Source organism: Microcaecilia unicolor, chromosome 7 (genome assembly GCF_901765095.1).
Source record: "Microcaecilia unicolor chromosome 7, aMicUni1.1, whole genome shotgun sequence".
Classification (NCBI taxonomy): domain Eukaryota; kingdom Metazoa; phylum Chordata; class Amphibia; order Gymnophiona; family Siphonopidae; genus Microcaecilia; species Microcaecilia unicolor.
The window spans coordinates 74,246,665-74,269,033 of record NC_044037.1 but is presented as its reverse complement, the minus strand read 5'-3'; the positions used below and the strand labels follow the sequence as shown (position 1 = coordinate 74,269,033).

Genomic DNA, 22,369 nt, shown 5'->3' with positions numbered 1-22,369 from the left:
CATTGCTGTCTAAACTTCAGACGGTGCAGAATATCACTGCCTGCCTAATTCATAGAGTACCAAAGCTTGAAAGGGCATTCTTGCTATTAGTAAGGTTGCATTGGCTACTTGTTGAGGCCCAGTCACTTTTTAAGTTATGTACATTTGTTTTTCAAATAATTTACGGAATTGCACCTAGCTGTATACAAGGACTTATTCGACTGTCCAATAGGAATGCTAATCCTCAGCCTAGGAATTTTCTCACTCATTTCAAGTTGAAGGAACATTGTTATAAATCTTTACATTCAACCAGTTTTTATTATTTGACTTCACACTGGTAGAATACTTTCCCAACAGCAATCAGGCTTCTGAGATCCTATGGAGTGTTTTGAAAGGCGCTGAAATCTTTTCTGTTTAGGAGATTTGGGGATTTATAATATGACACTGTTTCTTTTTGTCCTTCCATAATTCTATTGTGCTTATTTAGGCTTTTTACAAAGTGTAAGCCACATTGTACTTTGTGGATAATGTGGGATAGAAATGGCTAATAATGTAATGTAATAAAGGTAACCCTAAGGGTCAAGGCGGAGACCTCCCCGTGCCTTCTGCTAGTGCTTCCTAAGAAGTGGGGGGGGGGGGGGAGATTTCTCTCAAAGGTCCTATTTCTGTTGTTTATTATGGCTCCCAATTTCAGTTGCAAAGAAACACAAAGAAGAGGTGCTGACCAGGAGGGAAATAAAGGACTCCAGAGTCCACCCTGATTGTAAATATTTTATTGTAGTATCCAATACATCTGGGCAATCACAGCAAGCTGACACAGCTGTGTTTTGGCATAGTCAGCCTGTATCACGGCTCCAGAACTCCACTTGTGCCAGATTAAGTTCAAGGTTTCTAAGAATCAAGACTACTTTGAATCAAAACTCCGCTGTAGTTGTCTGTGTAGCGCTGATACTACAATAAAATATTTACAACCAAGTCCTTTGTTCCCCTCCTGTTCTTCACTGCTTTTTTGCATTTGTTGCAGGGACTGAGCCTTTTAAATTTTACATCATCCATCAAGTAAAAAAAAAAAAAAAAACCTTTTGAGCCCTCTTTATGAATGCATGCATGTTTCCTGGACGTTTTAAAAATGTTGTGAAACATTGCTGTGGGATATACAGAGTCATAGAGTCATTAGTGCATAGTGGCATAGGAGCCAACTTTTCAAAATGATTGAGGGTGCTAAACGCAATGGAAATAACCCCCTCCCTAGACACAAGAAGTATACCCAATATTGGGGGTGCTCAAGCACCCAGAGAACTGGTGCTTTTGTGTGCTTTGCCCCTCCAAATCGAGCCTGTCGGGTTCTAACAGCCATATGAGTCTAGGAGCTTCTTGAGGCTTTTTCTCCAGTAATTCCTTTTCATGCTGACTGCACTGCATTTATAAAAAGAGAACCCCGTATATTTATTGTGCAACCACTGTATTAAGCCATGTTTATCCATTGTACATTGTACCTGCAAAAAAAGAATAAAATCAGTAATATGTATGTGTTAAGATGAACTGCTTTGGATGGTGGGTTGTCCACAACAGGTACCATATTAAATCTTGTAAATAAGGTAAGAATGTTGTAAGCAAATATTTATGCTTGCAAAATGAAAACATAAAAAACACCTATTTTTAGCATGCTTAGATAATACTTAAACACTGAAGTGCATATTTTTCAAATAAGTAATACTGGAAGCCCTCCAAATTTGCCCTGATTAAATGGGAACCAACACAGATCAGTTTTAAATAATTCCCGAAGAACTGCTTGCAAAACTAGCAAAATGCTAGTAACAGAAAGAAGTGAATATAAATAGTTAAATTTTAATAATAGATACATAGCAACATCAATACAGTGTTACACATTATTTATAAAATGTATTTTTTTTAAATAGACATCAAAGAGCAATAATACATGACATCAAGATCAGTACAGTCACTGCATGGCAGTGATAGCAAATGAACCAACTCTGATTTTACACTGAAGATTTTCTTTTCAGATCTGACTTAACCACCAGCTTTAACATAAGAAACATGGTGGGAAGTGAACATGAGCAGGGCCGCCGAGAGACTGAGCTGGGCCCAGGGCAGAATAGTCATCGCCGCCGCCGCCACCCCCCCCCCAAAAAAAATCATCATCGCTGCCGCCTGCCCAAAATACCTTGGTTGGCCCTGCCAGCTGCAGGCAGCATGGCTCCTTCCTCTGCCCAGCAGTGCCAGCCCCTGCGGCTGCTTTCCTCAGATCGTACATGCTCAGTCTCAAAACTGAGCATTCGCAGCCTGAGGGCCTAGCAGTTGCTAAACAGGCAATGCAAGGGGGGCCTGGAGCCGGAGTTCTCTCTCCTGCTCCTGTCTGGACACCATCACCACGGTCCCAGGAGGAGAGAGAGAGACCCCTATACTGAGCCCCACCTGGGGAATTTTGCCCCCCCCCCCCCCTCAGTGGCTATGAACATGAGAGGATACCAGATCTAATTTGGGCCAAAAAGACCAGTCAGTACAATACTGCATAGCATTGCTGACCTGCCTTATGAGGCCTTTTTACTAAGAAGTACTAAGAAATGGGCTCAGCCCATTTTAACATTCTAGAGCATCCCTAAAATAGGGCTTTTTTTTCTTTTTTAATCTTGGCAGATCTTGCACTACTTTTTCCATTAGTGCATGTGACCTGCAAAAATTAATTAAGGTGGGAACACTTACTGCCTCATATTTAGGAGGTGCCAAGTGCTCCCATGTTAAGTCTGCACTAATGCGAACACTCATTTCTCACCCATGACATGCCCCTGCCCAAATTTGTTAAAAAAAAAAAATTAGCACACTGATGGGCAAATTACTTCAAAATGCTTTAACCCATTTTGCGCTAAGCCTTTTTTCCTCACAAATTGTCACTTAACATGGTTTAGTGTACTTTTGAAACTTTTGGTCATTCCAGAAGCCAAAATGTTTTTTTTCACTAACTTTTTCCTTAAGAGGCATCATGGATCTTTCCTTCATAAAAAGCCACGTGATTCCTGTGCTTACAGTTTATTTGTTATTTGGATCATATTTCTTTCCCAGGTAGTCCGCAAAAAAAAATCGAACAAGGCTAAGTTAATGTTTGGAAAGATACTGCAATTTACTGTTTGTAGCAGAGTCAACTGGGCCGACCACTCTCCTCTCTTTCCTTTGTAATGCCAGATTTTACTGAATGATGGATGGCGAAAAGTGGGTGACCATAGGACCCACTTGTGCCTGCTGTCATTCGCCCAAGGTTCTGCCAGGCTTAACAAAATGAGCAGCAGCATCTATTTGTGTAAAATATATTAGGCCCCTAATAGAACTCCATGAAATAGCAGAACTCCAGAAAAACGTCCTTTGCCTGACTCCTCAGTTCAGAGGTGAGAATCCTTAGGCAGACCCCAAGGACAAACATGGCAGATAATGTAACCAACCCATCCAACAATTAAGTGTTTCCTGTTCTGGAAGGGTTTTCAATGGACAAGTATCACAAGACCAAGTAAAATCTTCCATTGGACTAAGTCTCTTAAGACCATTAAATATGTTCTCTGTGGTAAATGGGGGAGTGCACTAGGAGACAATTCATGGTTTGCTTGAATTGAAAATGAAGAGAGAAAATGATGCAGAGCAGCTTGGCTGATTGCTCCCCCTTTTTTGTGCTCAAAAGTTCTCCTTGTTGAAGTAGAACTGGACTTTCCTTGGATCAAGATTGGAGTGCTGGTGGCAACATGTCTGCAGGGTTTTAGCCAATGCTTGAGGACCACAGAGGAAAACACCCACCACTGATCTGTTTAAAAAAAAAAAATGAATTAGTGGTATGGAAACAGCCGAAAACTCTTTAGCATATGCTTGTCTGGCCTGGTGGTAATTGCTTTGTATAGCCATGCAGCGGACCAGGTTTGATTCCTGTGTAATACTATGTTCTCTAAGACTTCCTTTCAGCAGGGGCTGGGAATTAGTGTCTCTTTGGAATTTCCAGTGTGGGTCAGCTTAAACATAGCTCAACATACCCGTTTGTTCAGTGGCAGGTCACCTATGATTAGATGCCAATTGTACACATAAGTTATTTAATACTAGTACTCATGCCCATGAATGTTACATGTAACATAGTAAGTGATGGCAGATAAAGACCTGAATAGTCCATCCAGTCTGCCCAACAGTCTCACTCAATCAATTCATGATTAAATCAGCAATGAATGTGATATTATATACTTTATCACGAGTCTTTCATTGGTGCTTCTGGAACATAAACCGTATAAGTCTGCCCGCTTCTGTCCTTACGTTCCACCCACTGGAGTTGCTGTCAAAGCCCACTCCAGCCTAGCCGAATACGTCTTGTCATTTGTGGGACCCAGACTGTAAAAGTCTGCCTGACAGTGTCCTCGGTTCCAGTTACTTGACGTTTCCATTGAAGCCTTATTATTATTATTTGGTAGAGTTCCTCTGTGTTCATCCCATGCCTTTTAGAATTCCATCACCGTTTTTGTCTCTACCACCGAGGGCATTCCAGGCATTGACCATCCGCAACTTAGCGGTATTCTATAAATGCTGGTGCAATGCAAAGTAGGCAGGTCCCACATTTACATGTGTAACGGAATAGTGTACGTTATGCACTAAAATTCTGCATTTAGGCATGTGCATGTATTCTTGCTATTGACATGCAAAGGAATTCTGTATAGGATGATCTGCACTAAGTTAGCATTCTATATAGGCCACTCTGCCTGGAACAGCCTTTATAGACTACTAGCATAGCGTGCATTTTGGGGGAGATTCTATATATGATGCCCACAAAAATCAGCGCTGAAATCAGTGCTAAGAGTATTCTATAATTGGTGCCTAGATTTAGGCGGCGATTATAGAACACACTTAGATTTAGGCATTGAAATCATCAACTATGTGCATCCATGCACACCAATGAAAACATAGTGTAAAATACCAACATGTAAATTTAGGCAAACTGGGTCATATTCTATAACTAGGCATGCAAATTTCAGAACGCCCATGAAATGCCCATTTCACCACTCATAACCACACCCTTTTTGCCTGCGCATGTTAGAAGTTCAGCAGACATTATAGAATATGCTTAGTGAGTTGTGTGCCTAAGTTCTAATTGGTGCCAATTAGTGCTCATTTGCTTGCTAAATTATGCACGTTGTTATAGAATCTGTGCAAATTTTAGCGCTGATCTCTAGGCACATAATATAGAATCAGACAGTTTGTGCCTAACCTTCAGCATGAGTATTTATACCTCTCAAAGGCTGGTGTAAATGCTCCCACTCAACTAATGCCAAATTCTGGGAACACCCCTGGCCACTCCCCATAGGAGCTGCATGCTATGAAAATTAGGCATGGATGTTATAGAATAAGACGTAGGGCAGATCCATGTGCAACTCCTGACTGCCAATTAACTGCTTATTAATCCAATTATTGACTTATCACCAATTTAGCTAAATTACTTAGCAAGAGCCATGTGCAAATTTAAGCACCCAACTTTGGGTGACCTATACAGAATTTTCCCATGGTGTAAGGGAGTGCACCTAAAGGTTGGCATGCAAATGTTGACTTATGTTAATATTCTATAACTGAATATGGGTGCCCAGATCCCATTAAAGAATTGCCACTTAGCACATGGCATTTTTAGCACCTAATGTTTGGCTCTCTTTATAGAAATGCCCCTTTGTGACCAGACTTAGGCCCCTAATTAGAATGGATCCCGTGGTAGCCATGGGCCCTGGCCAAGGACTGTTGCAATGGCTGGGCTGAATTAGATAGTAGATATAAAAATTATAGGACAAATTCCCATGTGCTAGTACATGAATGATATGTTATAGACATTTATTTTTTGTGTGTGTTCTGATTTATTTGAATTGGATATGATATAGAATAGTATTAAATAAAACTAAAGGCCATTAAATTCCAGTTCCAACTCAGTTGAAAACTCAAAGAACAACTCCGTCCTCCCCCCCCCCCCCCAAAAAAAATTTTTTTAACTGGTATTGTCCCCACTTAATGGGCTACATCTTTCTGTGATGGGAAAAAGGATCATTGGGGAGAAATTCAGACAATATGTTTCTAGACATTTAAACTAGAGGGTGGGGGGTGAGAAAAGGAAACAAGGGATTTCGGAAAGTCACCCCAAGAATAAACATGATGGCAGAGGGAAAGGTCATGTAAATATAGTAAACCACCTAAACTCACTAAGCACATGGAAAGTTATATGCACAAATGCTCGTAGTCTAAGTAAAAAGGTTCAAGACTTGTAAGCCCTGATGTTTGAAGAAAACTTGGATATTGTTGCTATTACGGAGATGTGGTTCAACGATTCCCATGAATGGGATGTGACCATACCAGGCTATAATCTTTTTAGGAAAGATAGAGAGGGCCGAAGAGGTGGAGGAGTGGCTCTGTATGTGAGAGACTATATCAGAGCGGCTGAAATGTGGGGAACCTGGGGAAAGGAAGAAGCTTTATGGATAGTCCTGGAAAGTGAAGATGGAACATGTATCCACACGGGGGTTTATCTACAGACCTCCTGGGCAAATGGAGAAGTTAGACAAGGATCTGATAGAAGATATTCAAAAGATTGGTATGAAAGGGGAGGTGCTACTGTTGGGAGATTTCAATTTGTCTGATGTGGATTGGAACGTCCCATCTGCAGAATCGGAAAGAAGTAGGGAGATTGTGGACGCCTGTCAAAGTGCCTTGCTCAGACAAATAGTGACTGAACCCACGAGGGAAGGATCAATGCTGGATCTAGTTCTCATGAATGGGGGTAGTGTTTCCAATATCCGGGTGGGTGCCCACCTATGTAATAGTGATCATCACACCATATGGTTTGAAATAAGGGTGAAGGCGGAGTGCGAACGCACAAAGCTCAAAGTACTGGATTTGATAAAATGGGGGAATACCTGAAGAAGGAGCTGTTGGCGTGGGAAGGCGCAAAAGATGTGGAAAAACAGTGGTCCAAGCTAAAGGCTGCTCTAAATAAGGCGACTGATCTTTTTGTGAGGAAAGTAAACAAAAACAAGAGAAGCAGGAAGCCTATATGGTTCTCCAAACAAGTAGCTGAAAAAGTAAGAGCAAAAGAGGCTTTGTTCAAGAAATACAAAAGAACGCAACGAGAGGATCATGGAAGAGATTATCGGATTAAACTCAAAGAAGCGAAGAGGGAAATACGGCTAGCGAAAGCGCGAGTGGAAGAAAAAAAGGCTAAAGATCTAAAGAGAGGTGACAAGACCTTTTCATATATATTGGAGAAAGGAGAAGAGATAGGAATGGAATTGTGAGACTGAAAGATAATGAGAATGGCTATGTGGAGAGTGATGAAGATAAAGTAAACATGCTAAACAATTATTTCTCTTCGGTGTTCACGGAGGAAAATCCTGGAGAAGGACCATGGTCGGCTGCCGAGGGAACGTCTGGGAATGGAGTGGATACTGCGCTGTTTAGGGAAGAAAGTGTTTATAAACAGCTTGAGAATCTGAAGGTGGACAAAGCTATGGGGACGGATGGGATACATCCCAGGATACTGAGGGAGCTCAGGAAGGTCCTGGTTGGACCTCTTAAAAATTTATTTAATAGATCTTTAGAGACAGGAGAGATTCCACGAGATTAGAGACAAGCGGATGTGGTCCCTCTTCACAAAAAGTGGAGACGGGGAAGAAATGGGAAACTACAGACCGGTAAGTTTCATGTCGGTGGTAGGAAAAATAATGGACTCTCTGCTGTAAGAAAGGATAGTTAACTTTCTAGAAGCAGACGGGTTACCGGACCCAAGGCAACATGGCTTTACCAAAGAAAAATCCTGCCAAACGAATCTTATTGACTTCTTTGACTGGGTGACCAAAGAACTGGATGAAGGACGTGCACTAGATGTCATCTACTTGGACTTCAGCAAAGCCTTTGATACAGTCCCCCACAGAAGACTCGTGAATAAGCTGAAAGGGTTGAACTTAGGACCGAAAGTGGTGAACTGGATAAGAAACTGGTTGACCGACAGGTGGCAGAGGGTGGTGGTAAATGGAATCCACTCGGAGGAAAGGAAGGTGAGCAGTGGAGTTCCTCAGGGGTCGGTGCTGGGGCCTATTCTGTTTAATATATTTGTGGGAGATATTGCTGAAGGGTTGGAAGGAAAGGTGTGCCTTTTTGCGGATGACACAAAAATAGCCAATAGATTGGATACCCTGGAGAGAGTAGAAACGATGAGAAGGGATCTCCGAAACTTAGAAGAATGGTCGAGGGTCTGGCAGCTAAAATTTAATACAAAATGTTACAGAAACCAAAAAAGGTTAAAACCAACTTCAAAACAAAATTTATTATATTATGAAAAATTTCAAATTGTGCTCAGTTTTTTTGGTGTTTTACTGCGACTCGAAGACTCAAGATATGTAAAATCAGTTTACTTAACCTTTTTTGGTTTCTGTAACTTTTTGTAGTATACTAACTGGGAACTGAATTACTTCTTAAACCCAGGATTATTTTTTGTCCTAGTTAAAATTTAATGCCAAGAAGTGTAGAGTGATGCACTTGGGGTGCAGAAACCCAAAAGAGAGATACCGAATAGAAGGGGAGAGATTAGTAAGCTTGACTCAGGAGAGAGACCTTGGGGTGTTGGTGTCTGAGGATCTAAAGTTGAAGAAACAAGGCGACAGCTGTGGCCAGTAGGATGCTAGGCTGTGTAGAGAGGGGCATAACCAGCAGAAGAAAGGAGGTGTTGATGCCCCTCTACAAGTCGTTGGTGAGGCCCCACTTGGAGTATTGTATTCAGTTTTGGAGGCTGTATCTTGCTAAAGATGTAAAAAGACTTGAAGCGGTGCAAAGAAAAGCTATAAAAATGGTTTGGGATTTGCATTGCAAACCGTACGAGAGACTTGCTGACCTGAACATGTATACCTTAGAGAAAAGGAGAAACAGGAACGAACCTTTTTCAGAGACAGGAAGGCGGTAGAGCTAGAGGACATGAATTGAGGTTGAAGGGGGGCAGACTCAGGACTAATGTCAGGAAGTATTTTTTCACGAAGAGAGTGGTGGATATGTGGAATGCCCTCCTGCGGGAGATGGTGGAGATGAAAACGGTAATGGAATTTAAATTGGGTGGCGATGCCAGTAATTGAGAAACAAAATGGGAGCTGGGCAGACTTCTACGATCTATGCCCTGATTGTGACTGGATAGGGATGGGCTGGAGTGTGAATTTTAAGGGGCTTCGACGTTAGCTCCAGAACTTAATACAAGAACAGTGCTGGGTAGACTTTTATGGTCTGTGTCCTGAGAAAGGCAAGGATAAATCAAACTCGGGTATACATATAAAGTATCACATACCATGTAAATGAATTTATCTTGTTGGGCAGACTAGATGGACCGTACAGGTCTTTATCTGCCGTCATTTACTATGTTACTTCATGGGCACTGTCTGTACCACAAGACTTCCTTAAGCATCAGTCCCTCTTACACACAGGAGCCAGCTTTGTGGGTGCTTGAGCACATCCAATATTGAATAAGCTCCTTGATTGTGTACAGGGAGAGGTAATTTTCATTGGGTTTAGCACCCCAATAATTTTGAAAAGTTGGCTGCTATGCTGTTACAACTATTTCCTGGATGCCTTTGTTAGTACCTAAAAGCATCAGGAAGTATTTTTTTTCAGCCAGAGTAACTCTTCAACTTCAGCATGCATAGCAATAAAAAGTAGCCTTAGCCTGCCCTTGCTTGGCTCATTCCTGTACGCTAAGGCCATTTTTGCCACTGGGGTAAATGGCTGGTTTTCTGTTTTTATGCATTAATGGCCACTCACTAATTTTCCATTAGCATGTGAGCCTCTATCACCATCTATTTTGTAGGCATTGACTCATATGCAATGCCCATATGCTAACCAATTAGTACAGAACACGTACACTCTCTGCTCCCAGCCCTAAAAAATAACATACATTTTTTAGTGCGTAGGTAGCATGTGCACATCCCCACATTACCGTGGGACACCTCAGCACACCCTGCAGTAAGCCACTCATTAGTGCTTACTGCAAGCAGCTTTGTAAAAGGGCCCCTTAATTTGCTTTCCCAAAGAAGTGCATAGTTATCTTAAACTAGAGAGAGTTGCACCGGGACAGAAATCCAACCCGTCCCCACTGGAATCCAACTCGTCCCCACCCGTCCCCACTGGAATCCAACCCATCCCCGTGAGGCATTTAACCTGTCCCCGCAAGAATTTAACCTGTTCTCACCCAGTCCCCCAAGAAATTAATGGTACATTTTAAAAAATTCCTGTTGGCTCTCTCAGTTTCTGGGTTTGAGCCGCAGCACTGCAGGCAAGGAAGGAACGGAAGTTGGAACACTCTGGTACGCACATGTAAGACTTCTCTGATTCACTGGCACTGTGTGCTAAGAGGTCACCATATGCATGCGCCAGTAGGTCAGGTGACATCTGATGCTCGTGCCTATGTCAGAGCTGAGGTCTGCGCATCAGCTCGGAAGCAGAGATTAATAGTAACATAGTAAATGACAGCAGAAAAAACCGTATCGGCCAATACAGTCTGCCCAATAGTCACAATCATTATCAATTCATGATTAAATCAACAATGAATGTGATATTATATACTTGATTATGGTCTTTCTGGGACATAGACCATAGAAGTCCGCCTGGCCCTATCCTTATGTTCCAACTGCTGGAGTTGCCCTCAAAGCCCACTCCAACCTATTCATCTTCTCATTTGCTGGACACAGACCATAAAAGTCTGTCCAGCACTGTCCTCATGTTCCAGCCACTAAAGTTGCTGTCTAAACCCTTTCCAGCCCATCTTAAACCAGATTACCATATATGAGACATAGACAGTAAAGGTCTCCCAGTATCGGCCCTAGTGCATCACAGCCAGAGTCACCATCTAAGTGTCACATGACACATCCACACACATGCAGCCATTTAAGTTTAGGTTTTTTTTATAACTTCCATTTTCTAATTAGAGATCCTCTGTGTTCATCCCTTGCCTTTTCGAATTTCATCACCATTTGTATCTCTACCACCTCCTTAATGGAGACTTTCCACATCTGTGCTGTTAAAGCAAGAAGGAGGAGGAGGAGGAGGAGACAGCACTCAAAGAACTTGGTACTCGGTAGCTGAGAGGCTGGTGCAAGTGCAGCATACACTTCCATGAGAACCCCACAGGAACTGCTTCCGTCCCCAAATCCCGTGGGATTCCCGCAAACCCCATTCCCGTGCAGGTCTCTATCTTAAACCAGCCTTTTGCAACAGTGATTAAGCTACAGACTCACCTAGGATTGTCTTCTGCCACTTTAGAGAACTCATTATTCCAGATTGGTCTTCCATAGGAGGTTTTCTGTTTCAGACCAGTCACTGTATCTATGGCATTGTCAAAGTTAATTCCAACCTGGCCCGCCTAGAATTAAAGTAATAACAGGTTAAACATGCATAGTCCAGATAGTGACGTATCAAACCTCTTCAGGGAACTTAATTTGCATTCTACAAACACTTGGAAATATATCTGCTTGATTACTTCCTTAATACTATACTCATAAAACAGGTCATTTGCCATTGCTGTACTATGATTTTAGGGAAATTCCTGCATTTCACATGACCATAGGACTGGTTTAACTATTAGGAGATGATCATCTAAAGTGGCAGATTCGAGGGAGTGGCACAGGAAGTTAAAGCAAATCAATACATCTTGACAGCCATACAATCATAACCAGCAATACATACTTTTACACTTTTGTACATTTTTAAAGGATTGTTTTTGGAGTAGTGATATTGAGGTGATCATTACTGTATCAAAATCTTTGGATTGAGGAGGAGCCTGTGGGTCTCAAAATTAATTGAGAGTGCACAAGGCAGAAGACAAGCTTGCACTGGCCCTACATGACTGTAGAGCTACATGGATCAGTTTGGCAAAAAAAAAAAAAAAAAAGCTCCCTGCACAGACAGGTCAAAGAAGGAATGGTATCAAAAGCCCTCTCCTTAGATATTGCTTTTACATAAGAATCAGCCTAGAAATACAATTCCAAATGCATTTTTTTTGTTACATTTGTACCCCGCGCTTTCCCACTCATGGCAGGCTCAATGTGGCTTACGTGGGGCAATGGAGTTAGTGAGTTTATTTTACCGATTTACCCAACATACTCTACACTTTCAACTTGAAACAATTAGTGAAGTATTCAAAAAGTAGCTGTGAGCAAGAGATCAAAATGTTTTGAATGTGTAAATCTTCCTCTTTGTCATAACAAACCCAAATTGGCTCCATTAAAAAAATGCCTTAAAGCCCACAATGTTAAGTAGAGCTCATTTGTGTCAAATCACAGTAACTGAACTGACAAAAATACTGGATGAAAAATCAAGTGAATTTGAAGCAAAGGTCTAAACATGCAGATCATGGAGGTACTGACAGAACTCTGGAATAAAGTTATTCAAAATATATAGATTAGGATATGGTAATAAGAACACTTCAATGTGTTTAAATATGTCTTGGGGCTCTATCAAATCCTTCATTGTAAAGTGAATTCAATTTTGCAGTACAAAGACACAGCCTCAATCAACTGTCCCTCTCAAGTCAATAGCTTTGGGCTATGGAAATTGCTGACAACAGGTCACTGTGATGCTTAAGATTACTTTAAAAGGACTTTGGATGTCTCCTGCTGAGATTAAGAGAAATGTTAACTTTTCAACAATTTTTTTCATCTACTGCTTTGTCACCCTCTTATCTACCATCCATCTCTCCCTGTCTCTCATCCATCCAGCTCCCGCTATTTCTCACTTAACCCATTCCACCCTCTTCCTGTGAGTCTATCATTGAAACTAGTGAGTTGCACGGGGACAGAAATCCAACCCGTCCCCACTGGAATCCAACTCGTCCCCATCCTTCCCCGTGGGGAATCTAACCCATTCCCGTCCATCCCCTGTGGGGAATCTAACCTGTCCCCGCAAGAATTTAACCTGTTCTCACCTAGTCCCCCAAGAATTTAATGGTACATTTTAAAAAATTCCTGTTGGCTCTCTCAGTCTCTGGGTTTGAGCCGCAGCACTGCAGGCAAGGAAGGAACGGAAGTTGGAACACTCTGGTACGCACATGTAAGACTTCTCTGATTCACTGGCACTGTGTGCTGAGAGGTCACCACATGCATGCGCCAATAGGTCAGGTGACATCTGATGCTTGTGCCTATGTCAGAGCTAAGGTCTGCGCATCAGCTCGGAAGCAGAGAATATTAATAGTAACATAGTAAATGACAGCAGATAAAAACCGTATCGGTCCATACAGTCTGCCCAATAGTCACAATCATTATCAAATCAACAATGAATGTGATATTATATACTTGATTATGGTTTTCTGTGGTGTTTCTGGGACATAAACAATAGAAGTCCGCCTGGCCCTATCCTTATGTTCCAACTACTGGAGTTGCCCTCAAAGCCCACTCCAGCCTATTCATCTTCTCATTTGCTGGACACAGACCGTAAAAGTCTGTCCAGCACTGTCCTCATGTTCTAGCCACTAAAGTTGCTGTCTAAACCCTTTCCAACCCGTCCAAAACCAGATTGCCATATATGAGACACAGACAGTACAGGTCTCCCAGTACCGGCCCTAGTGCATCACAGCCAGAGTCACCATCTAAGTGTCATGTGACACATCCACACACATGCAGCCATTTAAGTTTAGGGTTTTTTTTTATAACTTCCATTTTCTAATTAGAGATCCTCTGTGTTCATCCCATGCCATTTTGAATTTCATCACCATTTGTATCTCTACCACCTCTTTAATGGAGACTTTCCACATTTGTGCTGTTAAAGCAAGGAGGAGACAGCACTCAAAGAACTTGGTACTCGGTAGCTGAGAGGCTGGTGCAAGTGCAGCATACACTTCCACTAGAACCCCACAGGAACTGCTTCCATCCCACGGGATCCCCACAGAACTGCTTCCGTTCCTGCAGGAATCCTGTGGGTAATTGAAACGCCTTTGTGTTTCACTTATATATACTGATGTTTGCCAACGTTTGCTTATTTCTGATCTGAAGAATGGGTACCTTCGAAAGCTAATCAAAAAATGTATTACTTTAGTCCAATTAATAAAGGTATCATCTTATTTTCTTTTCTATGTTTTGTTTTATTTCTGTTTATTATCTTTAAAAGTAGACTAACATGGCTACCACATCACTTTACTCAAAATTTCTCCCCAAACATGGAAGGAAGAAAGCCATTGCTGAAGAAAAGCCATAGGATGTGCTGCATTGCATTTGCAAAGAGACACTTAGGGATCCCTTTACTAAGCTGTGGTAGGTGTTAACGCATGCCTAGCACAGCAAAAATGGACTAATGTAAGCTCAGAAAGAAGAAAGTGAATATCCACAACTAAGTTTAGTCAAAGCCCAGACTTGACTTTAATAGAAAATGTTTGGCAAGACTTGAAGACTGCAGTCCAGAGATGATCCCCCGATAACTGGAAAGAGCTTGAGCTATTCTTCCAAGAACATTGAGCAAAATCTACACCATCCCATTGTTCATCCTACACAACTCATGGCTATTATTGGTGCACAAGAAGCTTTCCTCAAGTATTGAGTCAAAGGGTGTGAAGATTTACACAATCAAGGTTTCTTATTCTTAGTTACTTTTGGAATATTTCTATAATTGTCCTTTCACTTGGGAAGTGAAGATTTCTTGTGTAGATTAGCAAAAGAAACTTCTACTTTATTGCATTTGCAAGGCACTGTATTTCTCCTCTCTCCTTTTAACCTTCCATCAGTGACATGGTATCCCCTGCTAAAGATATCCAAGCTAACTCACAATGTTACTGTCCCAGCTGGTAAGGAAGAGTCTGTAGTTCAGGAAATCGGCTTTTCCTGATGACATCATCTTCTGCTCCAAGGAGGCAAGCAGGTCTGCAAACCAAGCAAATGCTCCCGTTTCCCTGCAGATCCAGTAGAAGTAAATCTGCACACAAATGGAAGACACGACTGAAACAGGATGGATATACTTCCAGTGATACAGCATAATGATTACAAGTATGGAAAAGTGGCTGAAAGTTCTGCATGGAAGAGATCACCAACCCCAGTAAAGAAAGGAGACCCCCAAAAATCATAGGGGAAGTATACCAAATCCAAGGGCAGGGTACTACAGGTCCCCTCAAAGAGTGAGTCATGATAGACTGCCCCACAATTATTACTGAACCAGGATTAAGCAAGAATGCAAAGCAGGACAACAAATCTCAGGAGACAATTCTGCAAAGGGCGCTGAACCTGACACCAAAAAAATAAGTATATAAGTACATAAGTATCGCCATACTGGGAAAGACTAAAGGTCCATCAAGCCCAGCATCCTGTTTCCAACAGTGGCCAATCCAGGTCATAAATACCTGGCAAGATCCCAAAAAAGTACAAAACATTCTATACTGCTTATCCCAGAAATAGTGGATTTTCCCCAAGTCCATTTAATAATGGTCTATGGACTTTTCCTTTAGGAAGCCGTGCAAACATGAAAAACAATAACGCTGAGTGATATTCTATAATGGCAAGTACAGGGATATGTGAGGTTGTAGAATATATTGCCATGATCACATACACCACCTCAATGGCAGGTGTAGAGGTTTGCAGCTATCTTGCAGCATTTTTACATAGAGCTTACACTATATTGCAAGTTATGCATGAATCTGGTGATCTTGCCCATACTCCACACGTGTACAACCTCTTACACATACACAGCAATGCCCACATATTTTACAGAATAGTGCCAACCACATATGCGGGACAGTTTCATGCACAACTGCAAATTGGTACTAATTAGTGATATATCCATTTAACAGCCAATTAGTAAATTAAGTTGTTTGCACAACTGACCTTATTCTATAAATTGCACGTGCAAATTTGTACACTAAGTCTAAATTTGGGCACGCAAGTTTATAGAATTAGGGGGAAGAATGTATAGAGCCTTCTGTTAATACAAACCCATAGCAAACAACCTCCATGATCAAGATAGTTGAATTGTCCTTGATGGGAAAGTTGAGAGGAAGTGAAAGGCACTTTTGTATGTGACAGGGAAGGATTTAGAGTCATCTGTGATGAATTCGTTGTTATTACCTTTTTTGTTTTGAGGCTCTGGTCTGCATGTTGGAATTTATACCAGATGGATTTCAGAATAGAGGCAAAAGGGGTGACACCGATTCCAGCTCCAACTAGCATGCTGACCTCATACTGGAAAACATCTTCACTGGCTGTGCCAAATGGACCATCCACTGCAATCCTACCAGACAAAAAGGAATTATGGGTCAAGAAAGGTAGCTTGCAATGGACTTCTCTCCTTTTGAGTAGTCAGTGTGTTTATTATTCTTGTGTCCCTTTCCCTAGCTACCATGAAGTAAAATGTTTGATGCAGGAAGGAGAAGGAGATGCCTAATGGTATCATATGTCAGCAAAACCAGCATTCATAGAAACATAGTATACAACAGCAAATAAAGACCTGCATTGTCCATCCAGTCTACCCAACAAGGTGGCCAGAGGTGCACCTGCCACTTTGCAGGTTACACTCCATGATCAAAATACTGGCATCACGAATAGGGCAATCAGCAATTTGTCACAGTACCAGCCAGTTACATTTGACACAATTATGGAAGAGTGGTTCCATCATTTTAATTGCAGCATTGTCGCATTTAATATCAATAAATTGATTAAACCAGCAATCCAACAATGTTGCAAACTAACAACGTTTTACTTGCTATCAACCCCAAGTGTCTTCCCCCGATATTCTTTCTGACCTTGGGCAAATTATTTTATCTCCTGCTACTTCAGACAGAGCCCTTGTGGGGATGGGACTCGTATCTGGAAAACATAAGCTAAAATTGGAGAGATGGTCTAAACATATTACTATCATAGAATATATTAATATGTTCTGCAGGCTAAATGTCAGCAGAGCCCCACTGAGTTGAGATATGGACAATGTTAGCTTTTGACATGCTCCACAAGGGAATTTTCTGGTCAGTCTTGGTTGTCCAACTATTGTCCCAAAAAATAGTTTTGACTTCTGTAGAAAATGGAACAGACTGAATAATGAAATATCTAGGACTGAACAAAACTAATCTGATCACCCCAGCCATACTATTATCATTGCGTTCTGCCTCTGCTGGGGAGATTGTAATGCAGATTGTCAAATCAGAGCATATGGAGAGAGCAAAGATTGGGCTGGTTACAGGTGCATCTGTTGCCCATCACTTTGCAGGCTGCCTCCTGAGTGATCATTCCCTTAAGACAGCAGTGTAAGTTTTCCCAATGCTTTCCCTGCATTCTAGGATGAGAATATGACACTCTACAGGGAGCTTCAGAGAGAAATCAGGGATATAACATTTTAGCACATATTTCCAAATGTATAAATGATCTATTATTATAGTTGAATATTGCTACTGTACATATAATTTCTTTTTCTTGTCTCCCTCACTATGCCCTTCCTCCATCCCTTCACTATATAGCTGGGCCATTTAGATGTATTTTCAGTCAGTACTGTCTGTATAGCAATTTAAAATCTATGCGTGTGTGAGTAATAAAATCTTCCTTACAAAATGGACCGCTACATGTGGACATACATTTCAGAAATACATATGTGAAGCAGGCATGCTGCTAATACACATACTTTATGCCATCATCTAACATTGTGTGGAAGAGATCCTAACCCACTCTTCTCACCCATTTGTGGGTCCTGAACGCCATCATCCTACAAGTAGATGCTATAGGTTTATTAGTTTAGGCACAGCAGAATCTCTTGGTTATTCCTTTGCACCTGAAAATTCATCAGGACCACACCCATAAGACCTGCTTTAGTGTGGTTGCCCTACACTTTGGAACAGTCTCCCTTTTGATCTTCGTCTAGAAATGTCTTATCTAAGATTTTAAAAGGCCCTAGCATCCCATTTCTTTCAGTCAGTCTTTAGCTCAATGTCTCTATCATTACTTGGCTCACTCTGTTTGGTGAGTTACTGCCATGTTCTGTGGTCTGATTGCAGCAGTTCTTGTTTCGCTGTCTTGTCCTTCTGTCCTAATTCTCCATACTCACCTGATGTCTCTTATTTTTCTACTGATTTGCCTGTTATTTCTATACAGTATATTATACTAGTAAAAAAGGCCCGTTTCTCTGAGCAATGAAACGGGCGCTAGCAAGGTTTACCTGCGGCAGTGTTGGGAGGGCGCAGGATGGCAGCGTCAGGAGGGTGCAGGTGGGTATTTTTTTTTTTTGGGAGGGCGGCAGCCTCGGGGTCCCAGCGGATCAGGTGTTCGGAAGGCACTCCTCCCCCTGCGTAGCTCGGTGTTTGTTGTTCTGCGTCGGGGGGGGGGGGGTGGAGGCCCTGCGTAGGCCGCTGTTTCTCGCAGTGCGTCGGGGGGTAGCATCGGAGGGCGGTTGAACTGGTGATTGGCTGAGTGTCATAGCCCCGCCCTCCACGTCATCACGTTGTGACGCGAGGGTGGGGCAGACACTCATGGGATCTTGCAACTACAAATTTACATTTAGAATGTTGGGGTTCTGAATTATGTGTGGATGGGGCGTGGCTGAGGGCGGATCTATGAGTGAGAGTGAGAGTGAGTGGTGCTGACAGCCTAGAAAACTACAGGGCTTCAGTTTTTCCCTGCCACACATGAGGTTCAGAAAGTTGGAGGTGAGAATTATTTCTATAGATAATTGCTATTATTTTATGTATTGTAACCTAGGCCTCATTTTGTAGCTTTCCTTATATTCCCCCCCCCCCCCCCCCGAACCTTTTTGATACCTGGTAAATAGTTGGCGGTGGTCACTTTTTACCACATACAGGGTGAAGCAAAAAAACAAAAAATTAACCCCCTAGAGTTTTTGTTATTTTCTCAGCACCCGCTTTGAGTTTCAACGAGAAATTTTATGTACAGTACGTATTGAGTCATCATGCTTACATATTACTATTAAACAACATTTCATTATCTTAAGCTATGTTGATGTTAACTGACATTTTACTACCTACTGATTTTTGCACATTAAAAATGTTTGATCTAAAACACAGTAAAGTAACATCAAATGATCAATGTGTCAGGATTTCTTGGTCACTGGATGCTCAAGATGTCCAACCCCAGCTTTAACACAGGTCTTCAGTCACTTTGGGAAATTCTTAACAGCCTTGTCAATCGGTCCCTGTGGCAGGTTGCCCCAGATCATCTGCAGAGCTTCCTTGAGTTAGCGATTGTTTGCATCTTTGGGTGGAGCTTGTGATAGGCCTCCAACTTTGCTCCCCAGATAAAAGTCAGTCACCGTAACATCATTGACAGTAAGCTGATACCCTGGGTATTTTTTTCCAAATAATGGTAGTTTTAGAGTGCAAACATTTTTGTGTGCGCGAAAATCGCTGGGTGGTCATCCTAAAAAGTCTAACTTTGCTGTGTTTAAAGATAATCTCATTTCACTCGGCACATAAATGTAGATCGTAACAGCAAATAAAGCTGTAAAATTTCACATTTCAGTAGTTGCTGAGAAAACAGCAAATATTCACCTTGTTTATTCAGCACTAGAGCATGCTAATGATTTAGGGTGCATTAAGTACCATGCAGCCCATAGGTTTACAATGGGCTGCACGGCCTTTAGCACATGCTAAATCCATTAATACACCATAGTAAAAGGACCCCTATATGTATAACAGCATTGTAAGCTGCAATGGCTGGCATTTAAATTAAAATGCTGACCATCACTGCTGAATTTTACTTCCATAGTTTCCAGTTACACTTCTGGAAGGTCCCACAGAACACCTGTTTACCATGTGACCAAACACATAAAATTATGAATGTACCCATGTCATTTTTGGCAGCTAAAGATCTGTTTGGCCCAATATGGCTGATGGAATTGGTTAACTCCAACTATACCAACATAAAACACAAAGAAAATATTGAAAATTTACCCCAACACCTTTTAAGCATTATTTTGTTCCTATATTCCCTCAACTTACTTGGGTGTATTTGGCTTTTGCTGCTGAAATGCATCGATTAATTTCTCTGTCCAGTCCCCTGCTGACCGGATGTGGACAGAGAAAAAGTCTTCTTCTGGGGCAGAGGTGAGGGTAAAAGGATGCCACTCCAGTTGGGAGATGGAGGGACAGTTAATAAAGACATATTGTCCTACTTCCATCCGGAATCCCTTTTTCTGCATCTGCATTTCCAAAACTTTTGATGGGTGGATAACAGCCTGAAAGAAAAAAAGGATATGAAAGTTTGAGCCCCAAAGAGACAGCATGGGGGCACCATTTTCTTCAGTGACTCCTGCTGGAAGGTGGAGGAATTGTTTCTTCACCAGTGCTTGAAGAGTAGGTGAAAGCTTTGCTACAGACACATCCTTCTACAGTAGGGGTCTTGAATGATCAGTTGAGATGTTCTTCACAACCACCTCTCCTACAACAATCTCCGAGGGCAATGTTAAGAAGGTGCATGGAAAGCCAGTGCCCTGTAGCTCAATGCACACTAAACCCATGCTACTCCTGATGCAGCATACTAAGAGTATGCAAATTACAGCAGAGTAAGCCATGTACACACAAACCTGCAGTAGTCACTGTATTGCGTTTTACATGCAAATCTTAAATTGAGCACAAAGCTTAAAAATAACAGGCTTTCACATATATTTTCTGCATATAGATTTTTATGTGCATCTCACAAAATGATACCAGCACAATTTTCAGGTTCTATTCTCTTTTAACTTGCACTTTATTGCCAAGGTCTCCATCCCATGATCTCTTTTTTTTTCTCTAGCTCTATGTCTGTAATACAACAGAAGAACTGGCACTACAACCTTCACCAATGGTAGCCAACCAAACTGTGAACTAACATTTTACTTCACCTCAGACCAGGAGTTAAACTCTCAATATTTTTTTTAAAAATCATGCCTTTAAGCCTTGAGGGGGGGGGGTGTACATTTCCCTGCATTGAGAGGAAATAGCTAGTATCTTAATTTGTACACAATTTAAATGGAATGGTGCTAATGTGTGCACACACTTCTTGCACATCATTCCTGCATTGGGCACCGAGATATCCACAGGAAAATGTCTTTCCAATAGCACTTTCTGCCCTGCACAAGGCTTACAGCCTTTTACTGCATCAGCCTCTTCCAGGACTTCAGCCGAGAGAGGTCAGAAACTGTGGGGGAAGAGCAGCTCTCTGCAATGCAATGCACAAAAAAGTGCCAGGGAAGATTCAACTATACAGAGGAAAAGCAGCAATGTTCTTACCTTTGTAACAACAACTCTTTGTTGAGAGCGATAAAATCGTATCGCTCGCTCAATGATATAAAGAATGATGGGGGCCAAGACCCAATACCATGTCTGTGGAGAAAATAAGAGAAATAATTGCAGATGTGCACATCAGATAGAGCCTCTGAGAACATATTGAATTTAGAGAATTGTGCACCAAGAAGATCAGTGATGGCCCAAAGCTCTGGAGAAGGGTAGAGGCCCCTTTTCATAGGAGTGTGGGTGGGTGGGTGCAGACTCCAGGCTAGTTAGTCTGATTCTACTCCAGGTGGGTTGGGTTTCCAGAAGTAGCATTGAAGGATTCTGACTATCCCAGACAGATGTGGCAAAAGATAGAGGACATCTGCACTGGGAGAGAGTCTCCACAGGCTTGGTTGGCTGCATTTCAAACCCAGTAAAGTAGAATTGTTGGGGAATCTTCCTCTTTTCTCCAGAGCTCACATCAAACTTTGCTCCTTTTTTCACTAGGGTGAATTCCTAAGTGCCCTTCAGGATTCCTGACACATGGAGAGCTCTTGAGTCTAAATGAGAATCCCATGCCAAGAACGCTCTCCATTTCTGAAAATTAACTACTATTGGACTTCCTATAGATTCCAATTCTCATTGCCTAAGATGATTAGGGACTACAGGGTTCTCCTCTCCTACACTGCATTATTAAAGTACCTTGCTCATTGACAGCTTGCCTGTCAGACCTAATAACAGATGTCCTCTAATCAATAAAATAACTTAAAGAGCACGTTTCCAAAACTCACTCAGGGGCTCTTTTACTAAGCCGCATAGGTGTGTACACGCATCCTACGCATGTCAATTTTGGATTACCGCCCAGCTACCACGTGGCCTTGGCAGTAATTTCATTTTTTACACACGCCAAAAAAATTTTCCGGCACGCAGCGCTAACCAGGCAGTAATCGGCATTGTATGTGCGCTGATGATTACACACCCTGGGTAACACTTGAGACCTTACCGCTAAGTTAGTGGGTGGCAGTAAGGTCTCAGGCCCAAAATGGACGCGCGCCAGTTTTGATTTTGCCACATGTCCATTTTTGGCCCCCCCAAAAAAAGGCCTTTTTTGCAGGTGTGCTGAAAAATGGACCTGCGCATGTCCAATATATGCATCTACACCAGCACAGGCCATTTTTTTGGTGC

The 22,369-nt window shown here is 41.9% G+C and overlaps 1 protein-coding gene across 2 annotated transcripts in view; it reads right to left on the bottom strand.

The window, feature by feature from the left end:
• Positions 1-2,370: 2,370 nt before the first annotated feature.
• NOX1 (NADPH oxidase 1) overlaps positions 2,371-22,369 on the bottom strand; it is a 32,496-nt gene continuing 12,497 nt past the window's right edge. For both annotated transcript variants that reach the window (XM_030210451.1, XM_030210452.1), the window contains exons 8-13: positions 21,203-21,295; positions 19,934-20,169; positions 16,065-16,227; positions 14,776-14,922; positions 11,262-11,386; positions 2,371-3,787 (exon numbers count right to left, since the gene is read on the bottom strand). In XM_030210451.1, coding sequence (XP_030066311.1) covers positions 3,661-3,787; positions 11,262-11,386; positions 14,776-14,922; positions 16,065-16,227; positions 19,934-20,169; positions 21,203-21,295 — 891 coding nt within the window. In that variant the 3' untranslated portion in view covers positions 2,371-3,660. The remainder of the gene's footprint in view (positions 3,788-11,261; positions 11,387-14,775; positions 14,923-16,064; positions 16,228-19,933; positions 20,170-21,202; positions 21,296-22,369) is intronic.